The 19931-nt window shown below is 42.7% G+C and overlaps 3 protein-coding genes across 4 annotated transcripts in view; all 3 read right to left on the bottom strand.

Moving 5' to 3' along the window:
* Nucleotides 1-11843, bottom strand: part of LOC108571191 (protein similar) — a 32940-nt gene extending 21097 nt beyond the window's left edge. Inside the window, exons 1-7 of the mRNA XM_017933183.1 lie at nucleotides 10953-11843; nucleotides 9201-9388; nucleotides 8962-9113; nucleotides 8677-8862; nucleotides 8316-8551; nucleotides 8127-8233; nucleotides 5976-6123 (exon numbers count right to left, since the gene is read on the bottom strand). Of these exons, the coding sequence (XP_017788672.1) occupies nucleotides 5976-6123; nucleotides 8127-8233; nucleotides 8316-8551; nucleotides 8677-8862; nucleotides 8962-9113; nucleotides 9201-9388; nucleotides 10953-11731 (1796 nt within the window). The 5' untranslated portion in view covers nucleotides 11732-11843. The remainder of the gene's footprint in view (nucleotides 1-5975; nucleotides 6124-8126; nucleotides 8234-8315; nucleotides 8552-8676; nucleotides 8863-8961; nucleotides 9114-9200; nucleotides 9389-10952) is intronic.
* A 4413-nt stretch (nucleotides 11844-16256) lies between these two features.
* LOC108571185 (mitochondrial intermembrane space import and assembly protein 40-B) lies at nucleotides 16257-16838 on the bottom strand. The gene has a single exon (XM_017933177.1). The coding sequence runs from the start codon at nucleotides 16836-16838 to the stop codon at nucleotides 16371-16373; it is 468 nt and encodes a 155-aa protein (XP_017788666.1). The 3' UTR covers nucleotides 16257-16370.
* Nucleotides 16839-16907: 69 nt separating this feature from the next.
* On the bottom strand, nucleotides 16908-17742 carry LOC108571188 (ribonuclease P protein subunit p14-like). 2 transcript variants are annotated; one of them, XM_017933179.1, is made up of 2 exons: nucleotides 17599-17621; nucleotides 16908-17220 (listed from the first exon to the last, which is right to left on the bottom strand). In XM_017933179.1, exons 1-2 carry the CDS (start codon nucleotides 17619-17621, stop codon nucleotides 16920-16922), a joined length of 324 nt encoding a protein of 107 aa, XP_017788668.1. In that variant the 3' UTR covers nucleotides 16908-16919. The 2 variants fall into 2 exon arrangements, 1 of the variants encoding a protein (XP_017788668.1); XR_001891373.1 differs by lacking the exon at nucleotides 17599-17621 and adding an exon at nucleotides 17651-17742 and having other exon boundaries at nucleotides 17145-17220.
* Nucleotides 17743-19931: the final 2189 nt, after the last annotated feature.

The raw sequence follows: 19931 nt of genomic DNA, 5'->3' as shown, positions 1-19931 counted from the left end.
CTGCTATCGTGTGACCACCGGACGCAATGTATCCGTAAAACGTAAATACGTAGACAATTCAAGAATATTACTTCTAATGTGTTCTCTCCTCACTTTCAAGAGGAACACTACCACCGTAGATCGCACACCTTCCATACCCTTTTTTTTTTTTGCCAGCTTTTCGTAACTGTTACTGGCTGATTCAAATTGCCCGCGAATTTTAAACGAACGATCGATGAAACGTAAGTATGCGTATAATTTAAGAGTATTATTTCCGGTGTGTTTTCTGTGTTATCTTTCAAGAGGAACACTGTCACCATGGATCACGTTTTCGATACTTTTGATTTTTGCATAATTTTTCGTAAATGTTAGTGGTAACAAAATTGCCCGCGAAATTTAAACGAACGATCGATAAAACGTGAATATGTATACAATTCGAGAATACCACTTCCGGTGCGTTTTCTGTGCTCACTTTCAAGAGGAACACTGTCACCATAGATCATGCACTTTCGATACTTTTCATTTTTCCACAAGTTTTCATAACTGTCAGTGGTAACAAAATTGCCCGGGAATTTTAAACGAACGATCGATAAAATTCAAGAATATTACTTCTCGCGTGTTCCGTGCTAACTTTCATGAAGAACACTGTCACCATAGAACACGTTTTCGATACTTTTCCCACAAGCTCTCATAACTACTGTAGGCTACGCAAAATTGCCCGCGAAATTTAAACGAACAATCGATAAACCCGTATATACAAAAAACGCTCGCATAACGCGAAACCTACAATCTTCGGTGAATACAAGGAAACGAAGAAGAAAAGGGTAACTCTAATAACCACCAAACACACCTTCTTCACGAGCAAAATCTAATCACTCGAATAAACCAGAAACAATCCCGAAATCCATAAAGAGCTCCTCGTCACAATGAAATCTTCACGTAACATCGTCGGGTATTCCCACCCTACGCACCGAACGATGCGTCACCTTCCCGCTTCCTGCTCGATGAATCGTTCAGCGATTCCACCGAAAACTGGCCATCGCTTCTAAACGAAGCATCCGTTGCGCGCTGTTACCACGAACTCGAGGAAGCATCGATCGCGTGGCGCGTGTATCAGTGTTAGATGCGCTCCGTCTTCCCTCAGACGAGTATCTCCTTCACCGCGAGGAAGAATATCCCTCTCTCTCTCTCTCTTCGAATCGAGGAGAGAGATCCTACGAGGACACACTGCTACTTACTGATCGGGAATAAACGCGGGGATAGACTACGACGTTGGTCGGAGAAATCGTCCGAATTTGCAGGATTTTGCTAGGTGGGCCGCTGGGTGGCGAGGGAGGCCCCGCGCGACCGAGTTTGCGCGCCGGCCGACTTTCTCCCCTTCGTCGCTCTCACTTTCGTTCGGGGTCGCGCCAACTGACACTGGCGAACCGAGAGAGTATCGACGACCGCGAGAGGAACGCGGTTACGCGAGGACGCAAGCGCCGCGACGCCACTGTCTGCCCTTCGCTTTCCTGCTTTCACTCTCTCTCTCTCTCTCTCTTTCTCTCTGCACGCCCCTTTTTCGTTTCGACTGCTCGTTAGCTACTATCCCCCCTGGACCTTTCAACGCCTACGTTGCTTCCAATTCTTCTCCTCTGGCTTGCTACCACTTTCACAGAACTTTGCAATGCTTATCTTCGGATGAAAGTTTGGAAATTGTCGAGATTAGCTTTTGGGAAAAATTTCATTATACGTATCTATCTGTGGTTTTTTTCATTTTTCAGAGGTTTGTTAGGGTGACTGATAGTGGCTCAACGGTAGGTATGATTTAGAGGGGCTGTATAGGTTGAGTCATAGGTGATGGCTCGTTATTTGGGTGAATCTTAAGGGACTTCCTTAACAAGTTTGTCGTTTGCTGACTCACGTGTTGCTTAGGGTAATCTCCAGTGGTCTATTGACCCATATAATCTTTTCGTACCACAGACAATCGACTTGTTTTCGAATGTTTGTGCGCGTAGGATAATAGTGTGATTCTGAAAGAGCGGGAAGAATTTGAAAAATCTGACAAACTCAGCTTGTAGAGTGATGTTGCTTTTAACTGGGAACGAGAAAAATTGGAAAAATCTGACAGAAACACGGTAAGCAGGTTGATGCTGGCAACTGGTCCACAAACGAAATTAGAAACGTTGCATTGTTCAACAAACTCCTATGGTACGATCTTTTTCCAAAGTGCACTACCCTTTTTTTAAACGGAACCGCACAATTTTTCTTTTGTAAGGCTATTGAAATCCTCAACAGTTTGCGAGGTATTTGCAAGAAGTACACACTCAAAGGAAGAGATTTTTTCAAACTAGAGTCACCCCCTGTGTACCATTGGTACGTTCAGCTTGAAAAGGGTTGACCTTCTGCCGCGACAAGGCCTGTGAAAATCGATGAAAAAAGCGGGAGCGTTTCAGCGAGGAAGAAGCTTTTGCACATTCATGGCCCTCCCTTTCATCCCGAAGGATTCTGCTTCGAAAATGTTCACGAGCTCTTTCAAAGCCTATCCCCTTTCCTTTTCCCTCTGAAAGAAAATAGAAGACACCGAAGCCAAATAATCTAAATCTTTCTCTCTCTCTCTGTGTTTCATATACGCTCGATAGAAGACGCTTACATTGCTCGTTTCATAATTACGATATCGCTTACGATATTGCGCGTTACGCAACGCGAATTGGCGCGTTCAAAAAATTTGGCACACAACCTTCTGCCTACACGAATACATATTCATCCGCTCGCTTAGCAATCAACATCAAATACACGTCGTACTACGTGCATATATTCACGCTATCTATTTTCTCTAAATACAAAGATTCCTTCCCTCGTCTTATCTCGATACTACTCCCATACCCGCGAGTGAAACGTTTCTGATCATCGATTTCTAATTTTCTGCCGCGATAAAAACCAAACGATCGAAAGGAATCGCCCCGGGGAGCGATAAACTTACCAGCCGAAAATCCGGAAGGAATCGAGAGGACTCGAAACGACGAAGAGGAAGAGAAAGAAAAACTGGTAGGAAATTCCAGAATAGCAGCAGATGGAGAGAAATCTATCCAGGCAACCAGTGTGGGGAGGCAAGCTACCCAGGCTGGATCGACTAAAGCAAGGAGGAGCTCGAGAGGGATAGAGAAGGGTGTCAGGGACCTCTTTATATGGGCCAGGAGATTCAGCTCGCTCGACGATCATCTCTCCGCTCTGCGAAGGGTCCAGAGACGCGTGTTACGCGAAAAGGGGAACACCCAGCCGTCTCGAAATTACCGTGGGGATGCTGGAAGCGGAACAGGGAGCAGTTTTATTTGTTTTCCGATAGAGGAACTGCTGGGGATACCAGCTATGCTGTTTGTTTCACCGGTTAAAGGAGCTTCTAATGGCCCTCCTCTCTTTCTTTCTTTCGCTCTTTGTTTCTTCTATCTGTTAGATCTGTCGATTGTTAGTAACTTTATTTCTACTATCTTTCACACTTTGCGGTGCTGTGTACGAGTCAGACTCGACGTAAGAATTCTTGCCTTTAGGTACGTAACGATAGATGATAATAAAGCATTCTTTTAGGGATTGATATTATACCGAAACTTTGTATTTTGTAATTAATATTGCGTTGAAATATTGAATATAAAGGGAAACTACATGGTGGACCGAATGAGTGCGGACTAACTGGACTATTTGGACCGCAAAGGGTTAATCTCTTAGCTACTGAACACCACTATACTGGCTTTCGCGTAAGTGACTCTTCTTCAACGGTACACGCCGCTATACTGGCTAAACAAATTATAATTTATTCATCTATAATCTCTATTCTTATGTAATTTCATAGTGGAAAGCATCACCGCGCAGAAATCACAGTGCTATATTATTTACGCGCATTCCGCGTCAAACCGCACCGTACAGCGAAAGATCCAGCCGTAGCTAAAAGTTTAAATATTTTTTAAACGCCAAATTCGTGTAATTCTTTCCAACTACTATCGTACAACTGAGGGAACACTGGCAGATTTTTGTAACATTTTGTTACATCTTTTGTAATTGTACTGCAAGCGTGAAAATGCGTCAAATTTTCGTCCTTTTCCTTCTGTAATGCATGTGTTAACAATTCAAATTTCAATAATCTGAAGTTACATCGACGCTTAAATTTGTTTCGTTTCACGTTCAATGCACTCTCTTTATTTAATCGAACGATTGATGTACTTTTAAATTAATCAGCTTACCGATGCAATTGAAGACACAAAACGATTAGTCGTTACGATCGAAACTTTTGTTCACTTATCTACATCTCAACTAAAATCTAATATTCCTATGTACACTACCGTCCGTAAGTATTTGGACGCCCTATAAAACGGAATAACTTTTTTAAAATTGGGCTCGAGTTTTTTTGAGAAGTTAGACGTGTACAAAAAATTTGGAAAAATTGCAGTTTGTGTCACTGTTTACAACTTCTTTATCTAGGCTTGTGATGAAAATTTCATCGAAATCGGTTAACGTTGTTACGAGCTACAAACGGTTAAAGATTGTGAAAATCGCACTATTTCACGCCTATACATCTTTCAATGCCTGTCGCTTGTTCTCCATCCACCGATTTCGATGAAATTTTCAGCGTGTGTATAACTCAAGTAGATCTGCAAAACTTATTTTTTAAATTTTCATTACGAGCTCAGACAAAGAAGTAGTAAAACGTGACCTTTACAATTTTCTTCGCGATTCCCACAAACTGCAATCTTTTTCAAATTTTTTGTACACGTCATCTAGTAAACCAATCTTTCTAACTTCTCAAAAAACCTCAAGTCGTTTGGCCCAATTTTAAAAAAGTTATTCCGTTTTATAGGAGGTCCAAATACTTATGGACGGTAGTGTATGTCTGGCAATGTTCCCCCAGATTACGCGTAAATCTTCTCATTTTCGAATCTAAAGAGAAAGACAATTTTTCGAGACTACTTCGTCATTCGCAATACACCGTTACAGGATCAACTGCAATTCCAGAGTGGAATATTCTTGAGCATGGTTCGCCGTCTAGTCGCGTCACTCTCAGTTGCGTCATAATTATCACCGATGACTGCTAACAAACGCAACTCCTCCAAGTTCGCGGAAAGCCGCGTAATTCGCGTTTCAAACTAGCCAGAAATCTTAATCAACGCGTCGCTGTGTACGTTTCCGCGATCAGCGTTACGACGAGCTGTTGAAATTCTCACGCGAACCTTCCAGTTGCATCGTGCGCAGAAGTTGCGTCGACGACAACCCTCCTCTATCAAGGGTGAAACGAGAAATAGGGGGACGTTTCTGACGAGGCGGGAGAACACCCTCGCCGATAAATCCGTGGAAAAGTCGCCGGAGTATCTTCCGCGAACGAAACACGCCGAGATTCTTCCTCGATAGACGAGTTCTGTCTGCATGCAAACGAGTAAAAAACATGGGGACCACTTACCTTGCGTGATTATCGTTTGTTTTAGCTAACAGTACGAAGAACGAGGAACACCCGCCGCGCAATCTGATGGCGGGGGACAAATTGAACGCGTTCCGGACGCGTTTCTTTCGTCAACCAACACGCGATCCTTTCTTTCGCTACTCGAGGGAAATAGTAGTGCTTGTACGATGACATTTGATTAGCCGTTCTCATTGAAACTTTTATCAGAGAGAAGTTAACAACCTCTCTGACTATTTTTACCGATGTAATTCTTGAAATATCCCCAAGTTTGATATGTTACAGATAGAATATTTTTCACTCGCTTAGAAAGTACTGCAACGTGTATTGTACACTGTAATTGAACGGGTTGAAAGGTCGAATTCCCTCTGCTCTCTCTGTAGAACCATCCAAGGTATATTATTCGCAAAAATTTCAACGGGGTGTAATCGTAACGACGAAAAAGCGCAAATTACTGGAACATGTAGCAAGCGACACACAGAAAAAGAAGACAAGCTTCGTGGAAGATACTCTGTTACGAATAACCATGCAAAAGGACACGAACAATAGAGGAAACTGATTGAAACAGTCCTACCTTAGAACGTAGTTCACGCAAACGACAGAGTGTGGCTTCTGTTGTTTCGAGCAATGAATAAGGGTGGCTTGTGTCACGACCCAGGCGTATCCACCGCGTTTCCCGAGGAACCTGTACGCCACAGTCTCGCACTGTCCCTTGCTGAACACTGAAACAACGCGAAAGAAGGACAATGAGTGGTGATGAAAGGACTCCTGGTGGCACCATGCCACTTCTGACCCTATATAAGCGCGAGAGACTATCGATACTGCGCACGCAACGCATCCTGGATGACGAAAGATTCGCGCCAGAATTGCCAATCTGCCCCCCACCGTGAATTTCCCGCGCGTTACTCAGGTGAACGTGAAATTTCGATCGAACGAGGCGTGGTAATCATCTCCGAAGACGACGATTCAACGTGGGAAATCCGACGATTTCTCTCGGTATCGAAAAATTCAGTTTTATCGTCGTCGTCGATACGATTTTTATTTACTACGCGATATCGGTACTTTCGACGATTTCACAGAGAATTTCGATAGAATTCGCGGATCGTCTTATCGCGAAAGGTTTCTACACCCTTCGGTATGCTTCCTCGAACGGGGTTCCATTATCGCGGTTCGCGGGAAGAACGGAAAGAGCGTATATCGTTTGGTCCCTGCGAGTAAAACGAGGGAGCCAGCGGCGAGATTAGCGTGGTTCTGCCCACGGACGCTGATGCAGGATCTGGAGATTGCCGGTCCAGGGGCATAAATTTCGTTCGATGGAACGATCGAATCGTTCCTTCTTACCGTGCGGAAAAAAGGGATTACGCAGAGGGGTGGGGAACAAGCGGTGGTTCTGCTGCGATAAAAATATTTATGACGCGTTTCGCGGGTTAAATTACACCCTTCGATACGACTTCAGTGATTTCGACACGTATAAATTATAGCATCGCGTTCTTTAAGAATGAAAAAAGAGGAAATATAAAATCGAGTAATCCTTCGTTTTACGAAAATGTTTATTTATCAGCGCTTTCATAGTGTTCGGCAGGACGAGTGCGCAGCCGAGCCGCATGGCATCAGCGGAACCGTGTTACAATGTCTTCGACAAAGGGATCCTGCGAGGAACCGAAACGGGACCGCGGTTGCCGAGGCGACAGGGCTCGAGTGTTTCTTCGCTTGAGGGGACTCGCGTTGGGTCCTGTGTCGCATAGGCCGCCAAAAGCGATGATCGCTTAACTTCTTCCGTATCGCGTCGCACTTACCACCACCACGTCGGGTGTGGACGACTCCGTGCTATAAAGCACGGAGTTTTCACGCTCGAAGCGCATTTTTTACTGAGGACACGTATAGAGTCGCATTTCTACCGAGAACACGCATTCTATTGAAAACACGCTTAAGAAATACAATAATTGTTTTAGTTCGAAAACGTGTTGATTTCTTTCCTATAAATAAGACTCGCCCTGCCGCGAATCAGCGTTTCCAAGCATCGAAGAGCTACGGCGTTTTGGGACGCTACACATAGGTAGTGTACTACGTTAAATAGGATCTTTTTTTATCGGTAAATGTTTCATAGCTTTCGTAGTTAACTAAGATCCTTTTTTATGTTTTACAAGAAAAATTGAATCAGTGGTTGTACCAGGTAGCAATTAAATCAGCAACTCGTAAAACGCGTCTGCCCCTAACAATCCAGATAAGGGATTACCGTCTTTGAAATTCTTCCCTTTACGGTGTCGTTCACCCGAACCCGACCATCCCATAATACCAAACCGGCCGCAACCCCTCTCCCCACCTGAACATCCACGGTTCTTCTTTTTTTTTTCTTTCCTTTGCTAGACAACTACGTCGATCGATGCCACGACTGCACACGACTTTCTTCCGTATTAGACGCGTAACATCGTCACGGATTCGAGAGGGGACCAGAGATGAGGCACGCTTCGAAATGGGGTCACGTTTTAATATTCGAAACCTACCGGCTGCATACACACGTGAACTTCGAAGAAATTAAAAAGGAAAAATAAATACTTCTTCTTCTTTTCTCGAACGAACAGATTTCGAGACGAAGTCTCTCTTCTCTCTCTCTGTGTGCACGTATATGCAAATAAAATATTCGCGCGCTGTGTGCCACTGAAATAGCGAGTGGGTCGCGAACGATCGCGTTTATTCAAATGAGCGTCAATTGGCTTCTACTCACGTGATTTAAAAGATTTGTCCAGAGCCAAATTGTCGAGGGCGTGATAGAACTCGAAAACTGACTGTCCCACTAGCTCTTCGCTGTTCCAGCCCAGATATTCAGCTAATCTGATACACACGAGAATCGGAAAAAGTTAATTTTAATAATGTGAAAATTCTTTCTTCCGTCGTTCGTACAACTTAAACATACTTCTCGTCAGCATACGTGAACTTCATGCTGAGAGTGTGCTTGGAGAGGAATGTGTGACGTCCCAACGGTACCTCTATGTTGCTAGGATGAGGTATGGGACATCCCAAGAGCACCAACGAGGCTCCGGTATCTGGTTCGCTCTCTTCGTCGTCGCTTTTCCTCTCCTCGTCCTCTGTATCCGTCGTGCTCGACACAGAATCACGGATATACGTTAATCTACCGGTGCAATGAATCACCTGTACACAGAAACACCGTTGCACAATCAATGCAAATGTTACGATCGTTGTTCACCTTTTTCTTCACCACTCTGTAACACCATGAATGGAAATCTCCGAGAGTTACTGAAAAGAAAGTCGTTTACCTTGTACGAGGCGCTCTTCAAATTAACCTTCCTTCCTTTGTTGGTCAGCGTGCACTTGAGCCGTAGGAAAAAGCTGCAGTAACGCATGTCGCCGTTCTCTGCCGGCTTCGAGGACAAACATTCGCGCAGTTCATCGTGATCACATGGGTGACTGTACTCGTATACACTTTGACCCATCATATCCATCTGTAAAAATGCAGAGGAACAAAGTGTTCAACACAACTTGAAGACCAATCTTTTCTTTCTTCGAAAGATTCTAAATATTCTTTCACAGAAGAAACGAACCTGAGAAACGCCTAAATAATCGCTGACATTCTCCGAGAGGTATATCATGTTCCCATCGCTGGAAAGCACCAACATGAACCCGTTTAGGGCTTTCGAGAATAACTCGTCCATTTGATTCGACGCTGATTCTGACTTGGTCAGTGGTCCTGGAACTAAAAAATTAAAACAAAAGAAAATGCTTGATACGGGAAGGTAGAAGATGGACGATGTGAAAATGTTTTCCAAGTTTCGATGCTTACTGGAATCGACCACTGAGCGCACTTTAAGATAGGCGATGGCGAGCCTCATAACACTGGCCTTATCTAGGTGAGCCGCCTGATCTGGTGGCACCGGAAGGGCGGCAGCGAGATCGCTGAAAATGTCGGTCTCCTTGCTTCGACGACATCGTGCCGCGTCGCGAGACTTTTCCTTTCTTTTCTCGTTACTCCTGCGAACAAACATTCGTTTCGATCTTCCGTCAATCTCCTGCTAGATCCTTTCTTCGGTAACTGTTACAAGTTAACGTTGGACACTTCGTACTTAACGCTAGAACTTACCGGTCGGGCTGAAACGACTCGTTAACGACTTTCGAAAAGGAAGCGAACGTTCAAGCGTAAGTATGATCGAGAATCTAATTCTTCGATCGCGCTTTAATTACGTAAAAATTCACTTTTGGAAAGTGGCTAGTGCGAGTAAAAAACACCTGGTAAGTGGATAATTTCTTTGAGATACAGTTACGCAACTAGGCGTAATTGAATTCTTCAATTACGAAACGAAGGATCGTGGGTAACATGTGAAAGCCGTGAGCCTGTGAACGAACGATTGCCAAATTGCATCTCGAGGATGCGGAATAATCGCAACGTATACTTGCGACGCAGTAATTAACGGTAAAGTGTCCATCTAGATGGAATAACTTCAATATCGAAGTAAAGGTGAGATTTACATCAAACACGTCTTGTCACGTCTCGACTATCTCGAATGCTCGTTATCTCCTCTACAAAACGACCTTCGAACGAGGCTCTTTTTCTTCGTTTCTTGAAAACGATGTCTACCATTCCCATCGAAATCTTCCTTTCCTGGTGATTCCCTTTCGAAACGATCGAACCTCTCTTATCGAGAGACTTCGAGAATCTACGTAGGTAAACGAATGTTTCGCGTCGGTATCAGGGATACCTGTGTGAATAGTGAGTGAAAGAGAGCCCTGGAACGAGCGCATTTTTCCCGTTCCACGCGCGATTCGGTCAATTAGAGCTCGATCGATTAATCTTCGTTCTCGATCGCGCGATGATAGAGGCTGGAAGAGAATTTTCTGACGCAGAAGTAAGAGCAACTTCTCTCATTCTTGATATGCAAGTTTTGAAGACAATTGAGATAGAACGTCTATGGAATTTCAGAGGGAAATACGACCGCAAAGAGTTAAGATACGATAGAATATCTGTAGAATTTTAAATTGAAAAATATACAGGCTTGCCACTGAAAAATTATGCAGACCCTGATGACTAAGGATGATAACACAGAACTGAGAACGCTCTGTTCTGCGATATTCAAAGTCTGGAGAATGTTAACTCTTTGCGGTCGAACCCGGGAAATTCTAAACGCTCTGTGGACCCTTTGCCTGCAGAAATCGGGGGAAATGAGAACAGAGCTTGAACAAACTCGTTTGAATAAAATTTATACGCTTTTTAGATAATAACTGACTGAGAGCGCGCTACCAAAAAATAATTCCGACTACCATGCCCGTGGAAAATAGACCGCAAGGAGTTAAACTAGAATATCTACAGAATCTGAAATGGAAAAATACATAAACTTGCCACTAAAAATTAAGGGTGACAACACAGTACTAAGAATTCTCTGTTCTACGATATGCAAATTCTAAAGAATATTAAAGTAGAATATCTACAGAATTTCAAATAGAAAAATGCATAAACTTGCCGGTGAGAAATTAAACAACCCCAACGATCAAGGGTGAAACAACGAATCCATCTCTATCTGCCAGCAATCGAGTCACTTACAAATAGTCCTCGAGAAGTTGCTCGTCCCCGACGTATCCGTACGGGCCGTACTCGTTCCACAGGTCCTCCACGGCACAAGGAGGCCGAACGTTTTGCCCTAAGGAATAGGTTGTGTCGTACAAAGGGCAACGATCGCTCGCCGGGCACTGAAGCCAACGTTTCTCCGTGCAAAACGCGAACGGCTGCGGACAGTTGTTGCAAAATTGCTCGTCGATCCAGCCATTGCACGTCAGATCGTTCTCGTTCGTCAAAGCTTGCTGATACGGACCATACCTGGTCGCTCTCGCTCGACGAAATTGCGAATTAATCGGTCTGTACTGTTTCGACTGGCAGTTAGACTGTAATTTATCCTGATCTAAGTACAGAGCCAAATCTTCCACGTCCACGGAACCCACTTGACAATTCCTCGATCCTAAAGCAGCTGTACTTTGCATGCAGTCCTTCGACTGACCGCATTGAACGACTGGCAATTGGTCGATAGATATCGAAGATTCCACGCAAGGAAGAGAAGCGTCGTAAGATGGAGCATCTATATTCGTTGGCAAAGGTTGATCGAAAGGGTTCTTATCTCGATCGACGAAACATCCGTCTATACCGGTACAATTTAAAGATCCGCCGTTGTGAACAGGTTGGATCTGTTGCCGAGAGAATCTACAGGGTGGTAAATTGGACGTTTGCTCGTAGAAATTCGGTGGTCGACTGTCGATCCAATCGGAGCAACGATCGAGTTCATTATCGTGCAGCGTATCGATCGGGTGGTGCACACGTGGCGCGGTCATCGCGTTTGATCCTTCCAAGTTGGTCCTCCGGAGGACGACGGTCCAATGTTCCAATCGATCTTTAAGGGATGAACAAATTCGATGGATTTGTTAATTCGTCCTTCTCCAGAATTCTTTGTACGGCGTTTTATTAATAAAAAAAAAAAAAAAAAACGCTTCCACCTGAACGGTTGCGATGGATCCTCTTCTTCTTCTTCCCGTTACTTGCTACCAAGACGAGAAACAACACGACGAAGAAGACGAATAAAACTTTGGCCCGATTTTACTTCCCCCACCAACGTTAATCGTGTGCACCTTCTTTTTCTTCCTTTCGCTCTCTGGCCCCTCCTCCTATGGCCGTGTTCTGTTTTTACCGCAGAACGCCGCCACCACACACTGCCTCCACCTCCTCTCTCTCTCCCTCTGCTGGCCCTCCACTTGCCGTTTCTTTCCACTCTCGGAGAGAGAAGTCAACTCGAGCCCTCCTTTTCTCCTTCGTTTCAAAGATCGACGACGCGTTATCTCCGCAACCGTATTGTCAAACCTCGATCAAACACATACGCGTGTATCGTAGATTCCTGTTTTCGCGCGAGAGAGAAGGAGAGCAGCGTGTACGCACGTTCATCGAACTAGCCGATGGAAAATTGTTCGATTAAACAGATAAGCTAGCTCTCGAGACATTCTCGTGGCTCGATCCCCCTGTGAACAAACGATCGAGAAATCTGCCGCGACTTCGATAGACGAGATCGATACGACGGTTCGCGCAATACTAAAGTTCCAAATCACAGAAAACGGCTTGTTGTCTTGCACTTACAACTTGAAACGATGGCTATCTATCCGTGAAGATAACGATACTACCTATCGGTAAACGATGATACACCGTGTAGCTAGTCTCCTTTCAATTTTCTCCTCTTCGACGAATCAAAGTTAATCTGAACGTATAGTACTCCCCTTGCGTCGCCGCCGAGAAGAGCGCCGCCATTGAAAATCCGCCGAAACACGCTGAAAAATGTCGAGGTTTCTTCGATAACGAAAACATTCAACCGAATCGAGATAATTCAGTCGACTATAGACTAGGTGTATCGTTTAAACGAAATTCTACACGTGATTCTGATCTTTTCGACCAGATACAGATTCTTCGTTAACGTTCGATCGAAATTAGGGTACTACGACACGCTGTATGCGTGTGCATAGACGCGTTCTTCACGCTTTCGCGATTTTCCTAACGCGTTAAAATTGCTAATGGACACCTACGGCTGCTTTGCTATAGGCAAAAGGAGGAGTCGCGTGCACGTCGGCCTTGATCGAGTAAACTATCGCGCAGATAAACGCGGAAATAGAACCTGACTCGCCATACAGCTGAGTAGGTATCGTTCTACCTACAGTAGACTGTTCGTATGACTTAAATCGTTGTCAATTGTGAATGGTTACAGAAACTGTGGAAAAACGGACCCTTCGAGACAAAGAATAGAGATGTGTAATATTCGAACGGTGAATTAAAGTGGAAATTCCCAAGGGGAAGTTTAAAGCAACGCGGTAGGAAAAAGAAAATAATAATGGCCGAACGATATAAGTACGTCATCTACTCGACAGAGGCTGAACCTCGAATCAGTAAATCGTTAAACTTGATCGTCGATTAATGGTCGATCGAAAATGAGCCAATGTCCAGCCTATCTTATCTGCCTGACATACACGGATGTTTTGCATTGCTCTTAATTATCCTGATGCGAGCAATTCCTTTATGACGTGTGACTAAACGGAAATGAACCTAAAAAGGTAATTTCTTCAAATCACACCAAGCGTCTAGCTCTAACTGACTTGCTAAAAATAGGACGGATATGATAGTAGGTACTCGGAGATGTATAAACAACTTGTTAATGGCCTGTACACGGGAATAATTTGAAAAAGAAAGTTGCCAGAAGGTCGCGTGTCGCTCGCCATTCCGATACAGCGTGGACGCTCGTTTTTCTATGTGTGCGTGTGTCTGATACCGTGCAAGGAAAATGTCTATACGTTTAGCCCGAAGGCGAGAGAGTTCTCTCTCTTTCTTTCTTTCCCTCTCCCTTCCAAGCGTGGACCCATACGAAAGAAACGAATGGTCACTATGGATTCACGTAATAACACGTTAAAAGTCTATATATAGATTATACGTGTATACTGTGTATCCCACTTTGATCATCGCACAACAATCGAGATACGATAACTGTTCTTCTGTGCGCGACGATGGGCTACGGACGAGAAGCAATTGGTACGGTTTGTTAATTAAAATTAATATACTCGTTCTACGTAGGGTGGAATAGGCTGTGAAAAATAGTACAAGGCATGTATTAGATATGTAGATATATGTGTGTACCGCCTGTGCTTCATCTCTTGGTTCCTTCGATTCCACGTCTTGGATTTATCTGAATTTCAACGATTCCGAGAAAACGACGCGGCTGCTTTTGTAATCGACGGAAAACTTATCTATCGTGCACGTGTACAATTTCCAAATACGAGATTGGCGCGTTCGAAAAACAACGAATAGCGGTCACAGCACAATGGCATAGATGCATGCCGAGTTTCCATAACAGTTACGAAAAATTTTTAGGTTATGGCGCATATCGTTCCTTTTATTTCATTATTTTATCGCAACTCTCAGTACCAGTAGCGCCGTTCTAGCGAGTATTCACGAAACTCGCGTTAGAATGGACACGGGATACGTGTATACGCGCGCAAAAAAACATTTATGTGAAACGCGACTTGGTTTTTTTATGGAGGAATAATTGCAGCACACGAAGCGGCAGTGCTCGCTCTTTGGCCTTAGAATGGAATTATCCCAAAGGGAGTCGATATCGCAAGGACATCTGTGTCAAATGCAGCTCGACGCACGACTCGTATCACTTGTATCAACATTCAAATGGCGCCCTGTTTAAAAGGAAGAAAAGAGAAATCGTCGAATCCCCACGTTCAGGATAATACCCGCTGGTTTCGAGGCGTCGTAAAATTTACCGATATAACGCAACGGGTCTAAACAGCCAGTTTCCTATTAATACCGACAAATTATCTAATTGGATTTTCTAACACGAAGAAAGTTCGTTTCCTTAGTTGCATTGCTCTCGCGAGTGCATACGCGATTGCGCCTGGAGAGCAAATAGAAAGAGATCGTATTATTAGAGGGAAGAGGCATAAGTAATCTTGTAACGAATGGCGGGGGGAGAAGAAAACATTAGCCGGGGAAGAGGCAATAAAACAGAGTGTAAGAGAGAAAGAGAAAGATTACCGATTCGAAGGAAACACGATTGCGTCAAACACGCACTCACTCACTCACTCACTCACTACGCATACAAAACGCGATATGTGCGTGCGCGCGCGCACGGTACACAGAATTTGTTCCTTTGATCGTATGTCCTAGTCAATTCCGATATCTAAACAGTGTCTACGAATGATCGTAAGGCGAAACAAAGTAGAATGGCACACTAAACGACACACATAGACCTGCTACATGAGAATAACAAAAACTCGAGAGAACAAGCAACGCAATGTCCATACGGGTGCAATTAGTTTCCATTCATTCTCGTGTCGTTTCACTCACTCACCTTCTTTTCTCCTTGTGCTTTTTCTCTTTTCTTGGCTGATCCATCATGGCAAACCGGAATATGGGGGAAAAGTTTTTTCAGATGATACGACACTCTGGGACACTTCTCGGTCACTGCCAAGGAACGTATCCAGCTTCTTCGTCTTAACTCAACTCGTCACGAAATTTTCGTTACAATTGTCTCTCACCCGTACTTTGCTTGGGCCCGACTCCCGTATTCCTCGCGTTATCGAAATCGATGCACTAACATGCGTTCTCGGTGGGTACGCAACGTCACCTTTGCTCGGTCACTTCCATTAACGTTATGAAATGAAAACACATCGTTGTTCCATCCGTACGAAACGCTCGACGAACGCCAAACTCATGGCAATGATGACGATGGTGGTGGTAAACGACCGCGCCGTGTATCCGTCTGTCCAAAGGGTTGGAACGAGAGAGGGGAGTCATACAGCTGACGTCACGCCGCTTTCGTCCCGTCGTTCTTTCTTGTAGATACCGCCATCAAACGGCCGTGACGTCAACCAGCTTGTTGTCGTGCCACCAACAAGTAGGACATTTGAAAACCCGATATCACCAGAAGAAAAAAATTATCTTTTTTTTTGCTTCACAAGTTGTGCGTCATTACATATACAGAAGGGGATTGTTTGTTTATTAATATAACCATTTATTGATTATAATGAACAAGATATGTACAATAAACTCAAAGAACAAAAACAGAAATAAAACATATCGTTCGTACATATTAATGCCAATTTTTTAATTTTTTCAACGAAAAAGTAAATAATCATTGTATCGAGGTTGAAATTTTTATAAAGTGCAACAAGAATTGCAAGAAAATGCAGCGTTTCCTTTTTATTGCTAACAACATGTGTAAATATTGCGTACGGCTTTACAAAGCAGGTTAAAAAACGGATAACTGAAAAAAAATATTTAGGAGTACTTTATTTTGTTCAAAAATACTTTGCTGCATAACCTATTCCTTGTGAGGACTACAGAGATCCTGTTTCATTAAGTCCTAGTAAAAATTTGATCTAGCTTTGCAATGCAAACGCATATTTATTTATTCACTGGCAAGAGAACAATCATTCATTTAACATTAGTTCTTTCTATTCCTTTTTCAATGCTAGGAGTATCTGGCACTTCTTTCACTTTTGATTCCAATTGAGAAACATTATTATCAGCTTCTAAATTTTTTTTATGCCCATCCATTAAGTCTGCTTCATCCTCGAGATCGTCCAAAGAGTCTTTCTTTCCGTATAACGCTGGATATTGTATCATGCATGTTTGCATTGTTTTAAACGCGTCATAACAGTCTGAACCTTTTGGGTCTGCAATAGAGTAATGGTAACAAGAGAAGGCCTCGCGGAATTCTAACCCACATGGTCCAGTAGCCATTCCTCCCAAACAAGGACAATTCCAATTGATCTCCCCATTTGATAACAAGAGACCAGGACTTGGCTCTAGTTCTGGAAGCTCTACTTTGCTAGGTGTAGCATGATCTTCCTTCGAAGCAAATATTATAGTATCTTTACCTTCTTTACGAATCAATGGCATAGTTGAGCAATTGATACAAGCATACAAAAATATATTAAATTAATTTTTTTCTAAATGTAAATTGTCTTCACTCTCTATATTTTAATGTTGATAATTCCTACTATCTGCACTAAAAGATAGTAAATTTGCTGTAGCACGGTGCACAAGATAACTGCAAGGTTCCCCTTCGTATTTTCCAGCAACAGTTAGGGCTGCCCTTAAGCGTACATAACAATCATCTGTACAACGCAGAATAAATCTACGTTCCTCTGGATTATACTTCAAGATGTCAATGGTGTACTTTGTTCCTTCCTCGCCAAATAAATGTCTTACAGATTGCAGAATATTCTTCTTTAGATAGACTGCAGATATTATAAAGTCAGGGTTATGTTGTGGCAGTGTTCTACAAACAAGAAATATGCTCTTATTATGATTGAATTATTTTTAAGCTTACACATAGCAACTACAATCGTATACGAAAACATAAGAAAACAAATGATAAGTAGTTTGAGCAAAGTGTACTTTTCAAGATTCGTAAACGAAGAACTATTTCATCACATTGCATGGAAATGACGATATTAACAGAATCGTAAAAATGTCAAAGGTAAATTGTGAATGAAAAAGAAAGCATAATTCAAGAATGTTATAAATAACAGTGTCTTCGAAGTGTATATATTTTTTAAAACCTATTTTCCTTAATTTAATTTAAGATCGTTCCCGCAATATAGGTTAAGGTACATGTGCACGAACAAAAGTGTAAAAACTGATTGAATGTACTAACAGAGAAACGTCTAAGTAATACATAGTACACACAACACTAACTCGCGACTCACATTGAATATTCACGAATTTAATACAGCACTTTTGCAGAAGTTTCGTACAAACACTGCGGCATTTTATTCACGCCTTTTCAGTACAAAGAGCAGACAGCACGTTACACAACACATAGATGTCGCTTCATTCGCTGATATTGCACTTTTTTATCATCAAACACATTATCTGAGTATTGAGATATGATTTTTAAAAAGTTAAAAATATTCTCACATTTGATTTAAATTATAATAAAGAATAAATTATTCTAATTTCTGAGTAGTCGTCGATAAATACTTAAAGGCACGTTTACAAAGAATGCTATACTTGGATACAGATGCCATCTAATAAAATTGTTGGGTTTCTAGGAAGTATCTTAATGCTGGCGCTAGTAATAAAATGGTTATATAAACCCAAGGTGGTCGATGAACTAGCCTTTATCCTGCGAAATCCTGCGAGACATTAGGGTGGATGGGGAACTTATTGACATAAGCCTAAAAGTTCTAATGTGTCAATAGGTAATTAACCCTTATTGCACCTTTACGATCTAGGTAGCTGAACATTCGAAACCTTAATTTATAATCTTTTAATCACCTGTTAAACCGCGTGTCTACGCTTTTTTCTCTACGAAATGCTCTTTTATCATATGCATTTTCCCACGAATATGCTTTTGTCATGCATTCGTTCATATTTCCATACGATTCTCACCGTGTTAATATACGAAAGCGAAAGTCGAACAACTTAAAAAATCATTCTCGACGTATAGAAAAAATTATTTCGATCCGACTCGAAAGCGCAACCTCTACGCGCAAGGTCAATGCTAATGTCAATAACCAAGGTTAAAAGCTATTAGAAAGAAAGCTATAAACTTTCCCGAAAAGCGCGTTACGGCGAAATTTTTTTTAGCAACTCTTTGAAAGCAGCGAGAAATAAAACAACCATTTTCATACTTCGTTTTCTTTATTTGTTCATCACTTCACAGAATTACATTATTGTTGCCGGAAAAATAGTCGAGAGGGGAGGGGAGGGGGGAGGAAAATGATCGTGCATTGTGTGTTGTGTCGGTTCCCTAAATATCGATTGAAACGCGAAAGGAAGAAGAACGGAAGTGAATGAGATTTCGTATATACTTGCTGCGATATACCTACGCTCTTCTTTTGACACTAGGAACAACCATCTGTCCTCCTTTTCTTCAATGCCGACTGATTTTGACAAGTCCCGGGACACGTTCGACCGTACGAATCTACGGAATGAAAAAGAATCGACACTTGGGTTACCTGGAACGTTATACGAATCGCAGACCGACTGCGAGCTCAGCGACTGAGCTAAACCCAAGACCCTTATGCTTATCCTTTTCACTGTTCCATCTGGGTCCTGTATACAAGGCCTCCGCGCATTGGCGTAACGCGCCGAGAATACGGCCAGGGGGCTCTTGCTTACCAGCCTACACACAACGGAATCAAACGGCCGAAAAATTATTTCAGAGTACAAACCTGGAAAGTCCTTTTACAACCCGTCTGTAGAGTTCTGGTGCTTTAGCCCGGACTGCTGATTTCATCACGGCCATTTCCATTATTCCGTACGAATTCTATGCGTTCTAAGGTTCTAAATCCAGTGGCGTAGCAAGGCGGGGGCTGGCTCTCTCTCTCACGTGTCGCGTCCTACATTGCTCGAAAAGAGAAAAAAAAAAGAGAAAAAAATTCCAAGAATGAATAATATACCCATCGTGTTTTGTACTGGACCGAACAGAGAGAAAATTTGCAAGTAAAAAGAAGGCTTTTTTACCCGTGTGGAAGAAGAACGGGTGGAGTTTAGCCGAAGAATAGGCTTATTTGGGGTTCGAATATATATATATATATATACACACATATATATATATGTATATCCATGTAGCTACGCTCTTTGACCAACCTCCTCGCCCGATGCACTCGCAGATGCAATCAAACCGGACTTCTTTCATTTAAGGAGACGATCGATGATGCGATGCTCAAAGCACGCGCGTGTCTGCATCTCGCAAGCTCCGAGAGCTTTAATCCTGCGTCTCTTGCATACGATATGTAACCTATGTCGTATATATATATTTTTTTTTCTTTCGAGAATTATCCGGTATTTAAACAAGCGAAATAGCTTCGCAACGCGTTTGTAACCTTCGATTATCACTTGAAAATGGTATTATTTTTTTTTCCACAGATAACTGGCTAATCTAAACTTTTCGAAACTTTTTCTACCTCAGACCACCTTCCATAATTACCCGGGTGTGCATATATCATTTATGGAAAATTATATAACGGCGAGAGTGACACC

Source organism: Habropoda laboriosa, unplaced genomic scaffold, assembly GCF_001263275.1.
Source record: "Habropoda laboriosa isolate 0110345459 unplaced genomic scaffold, ASM126327v1 scaffold119, whole genome shotgun sequence".
Lineage (NCBI taxonomy): Eukaryota > Metazoa > Arthropoda > Insecta > Hymenoptera > Apidae > Habropoda > Habropoda laboriosa.
This window is presented reverse-complemented; position numbering and strand designations above follow the sequence as displayed.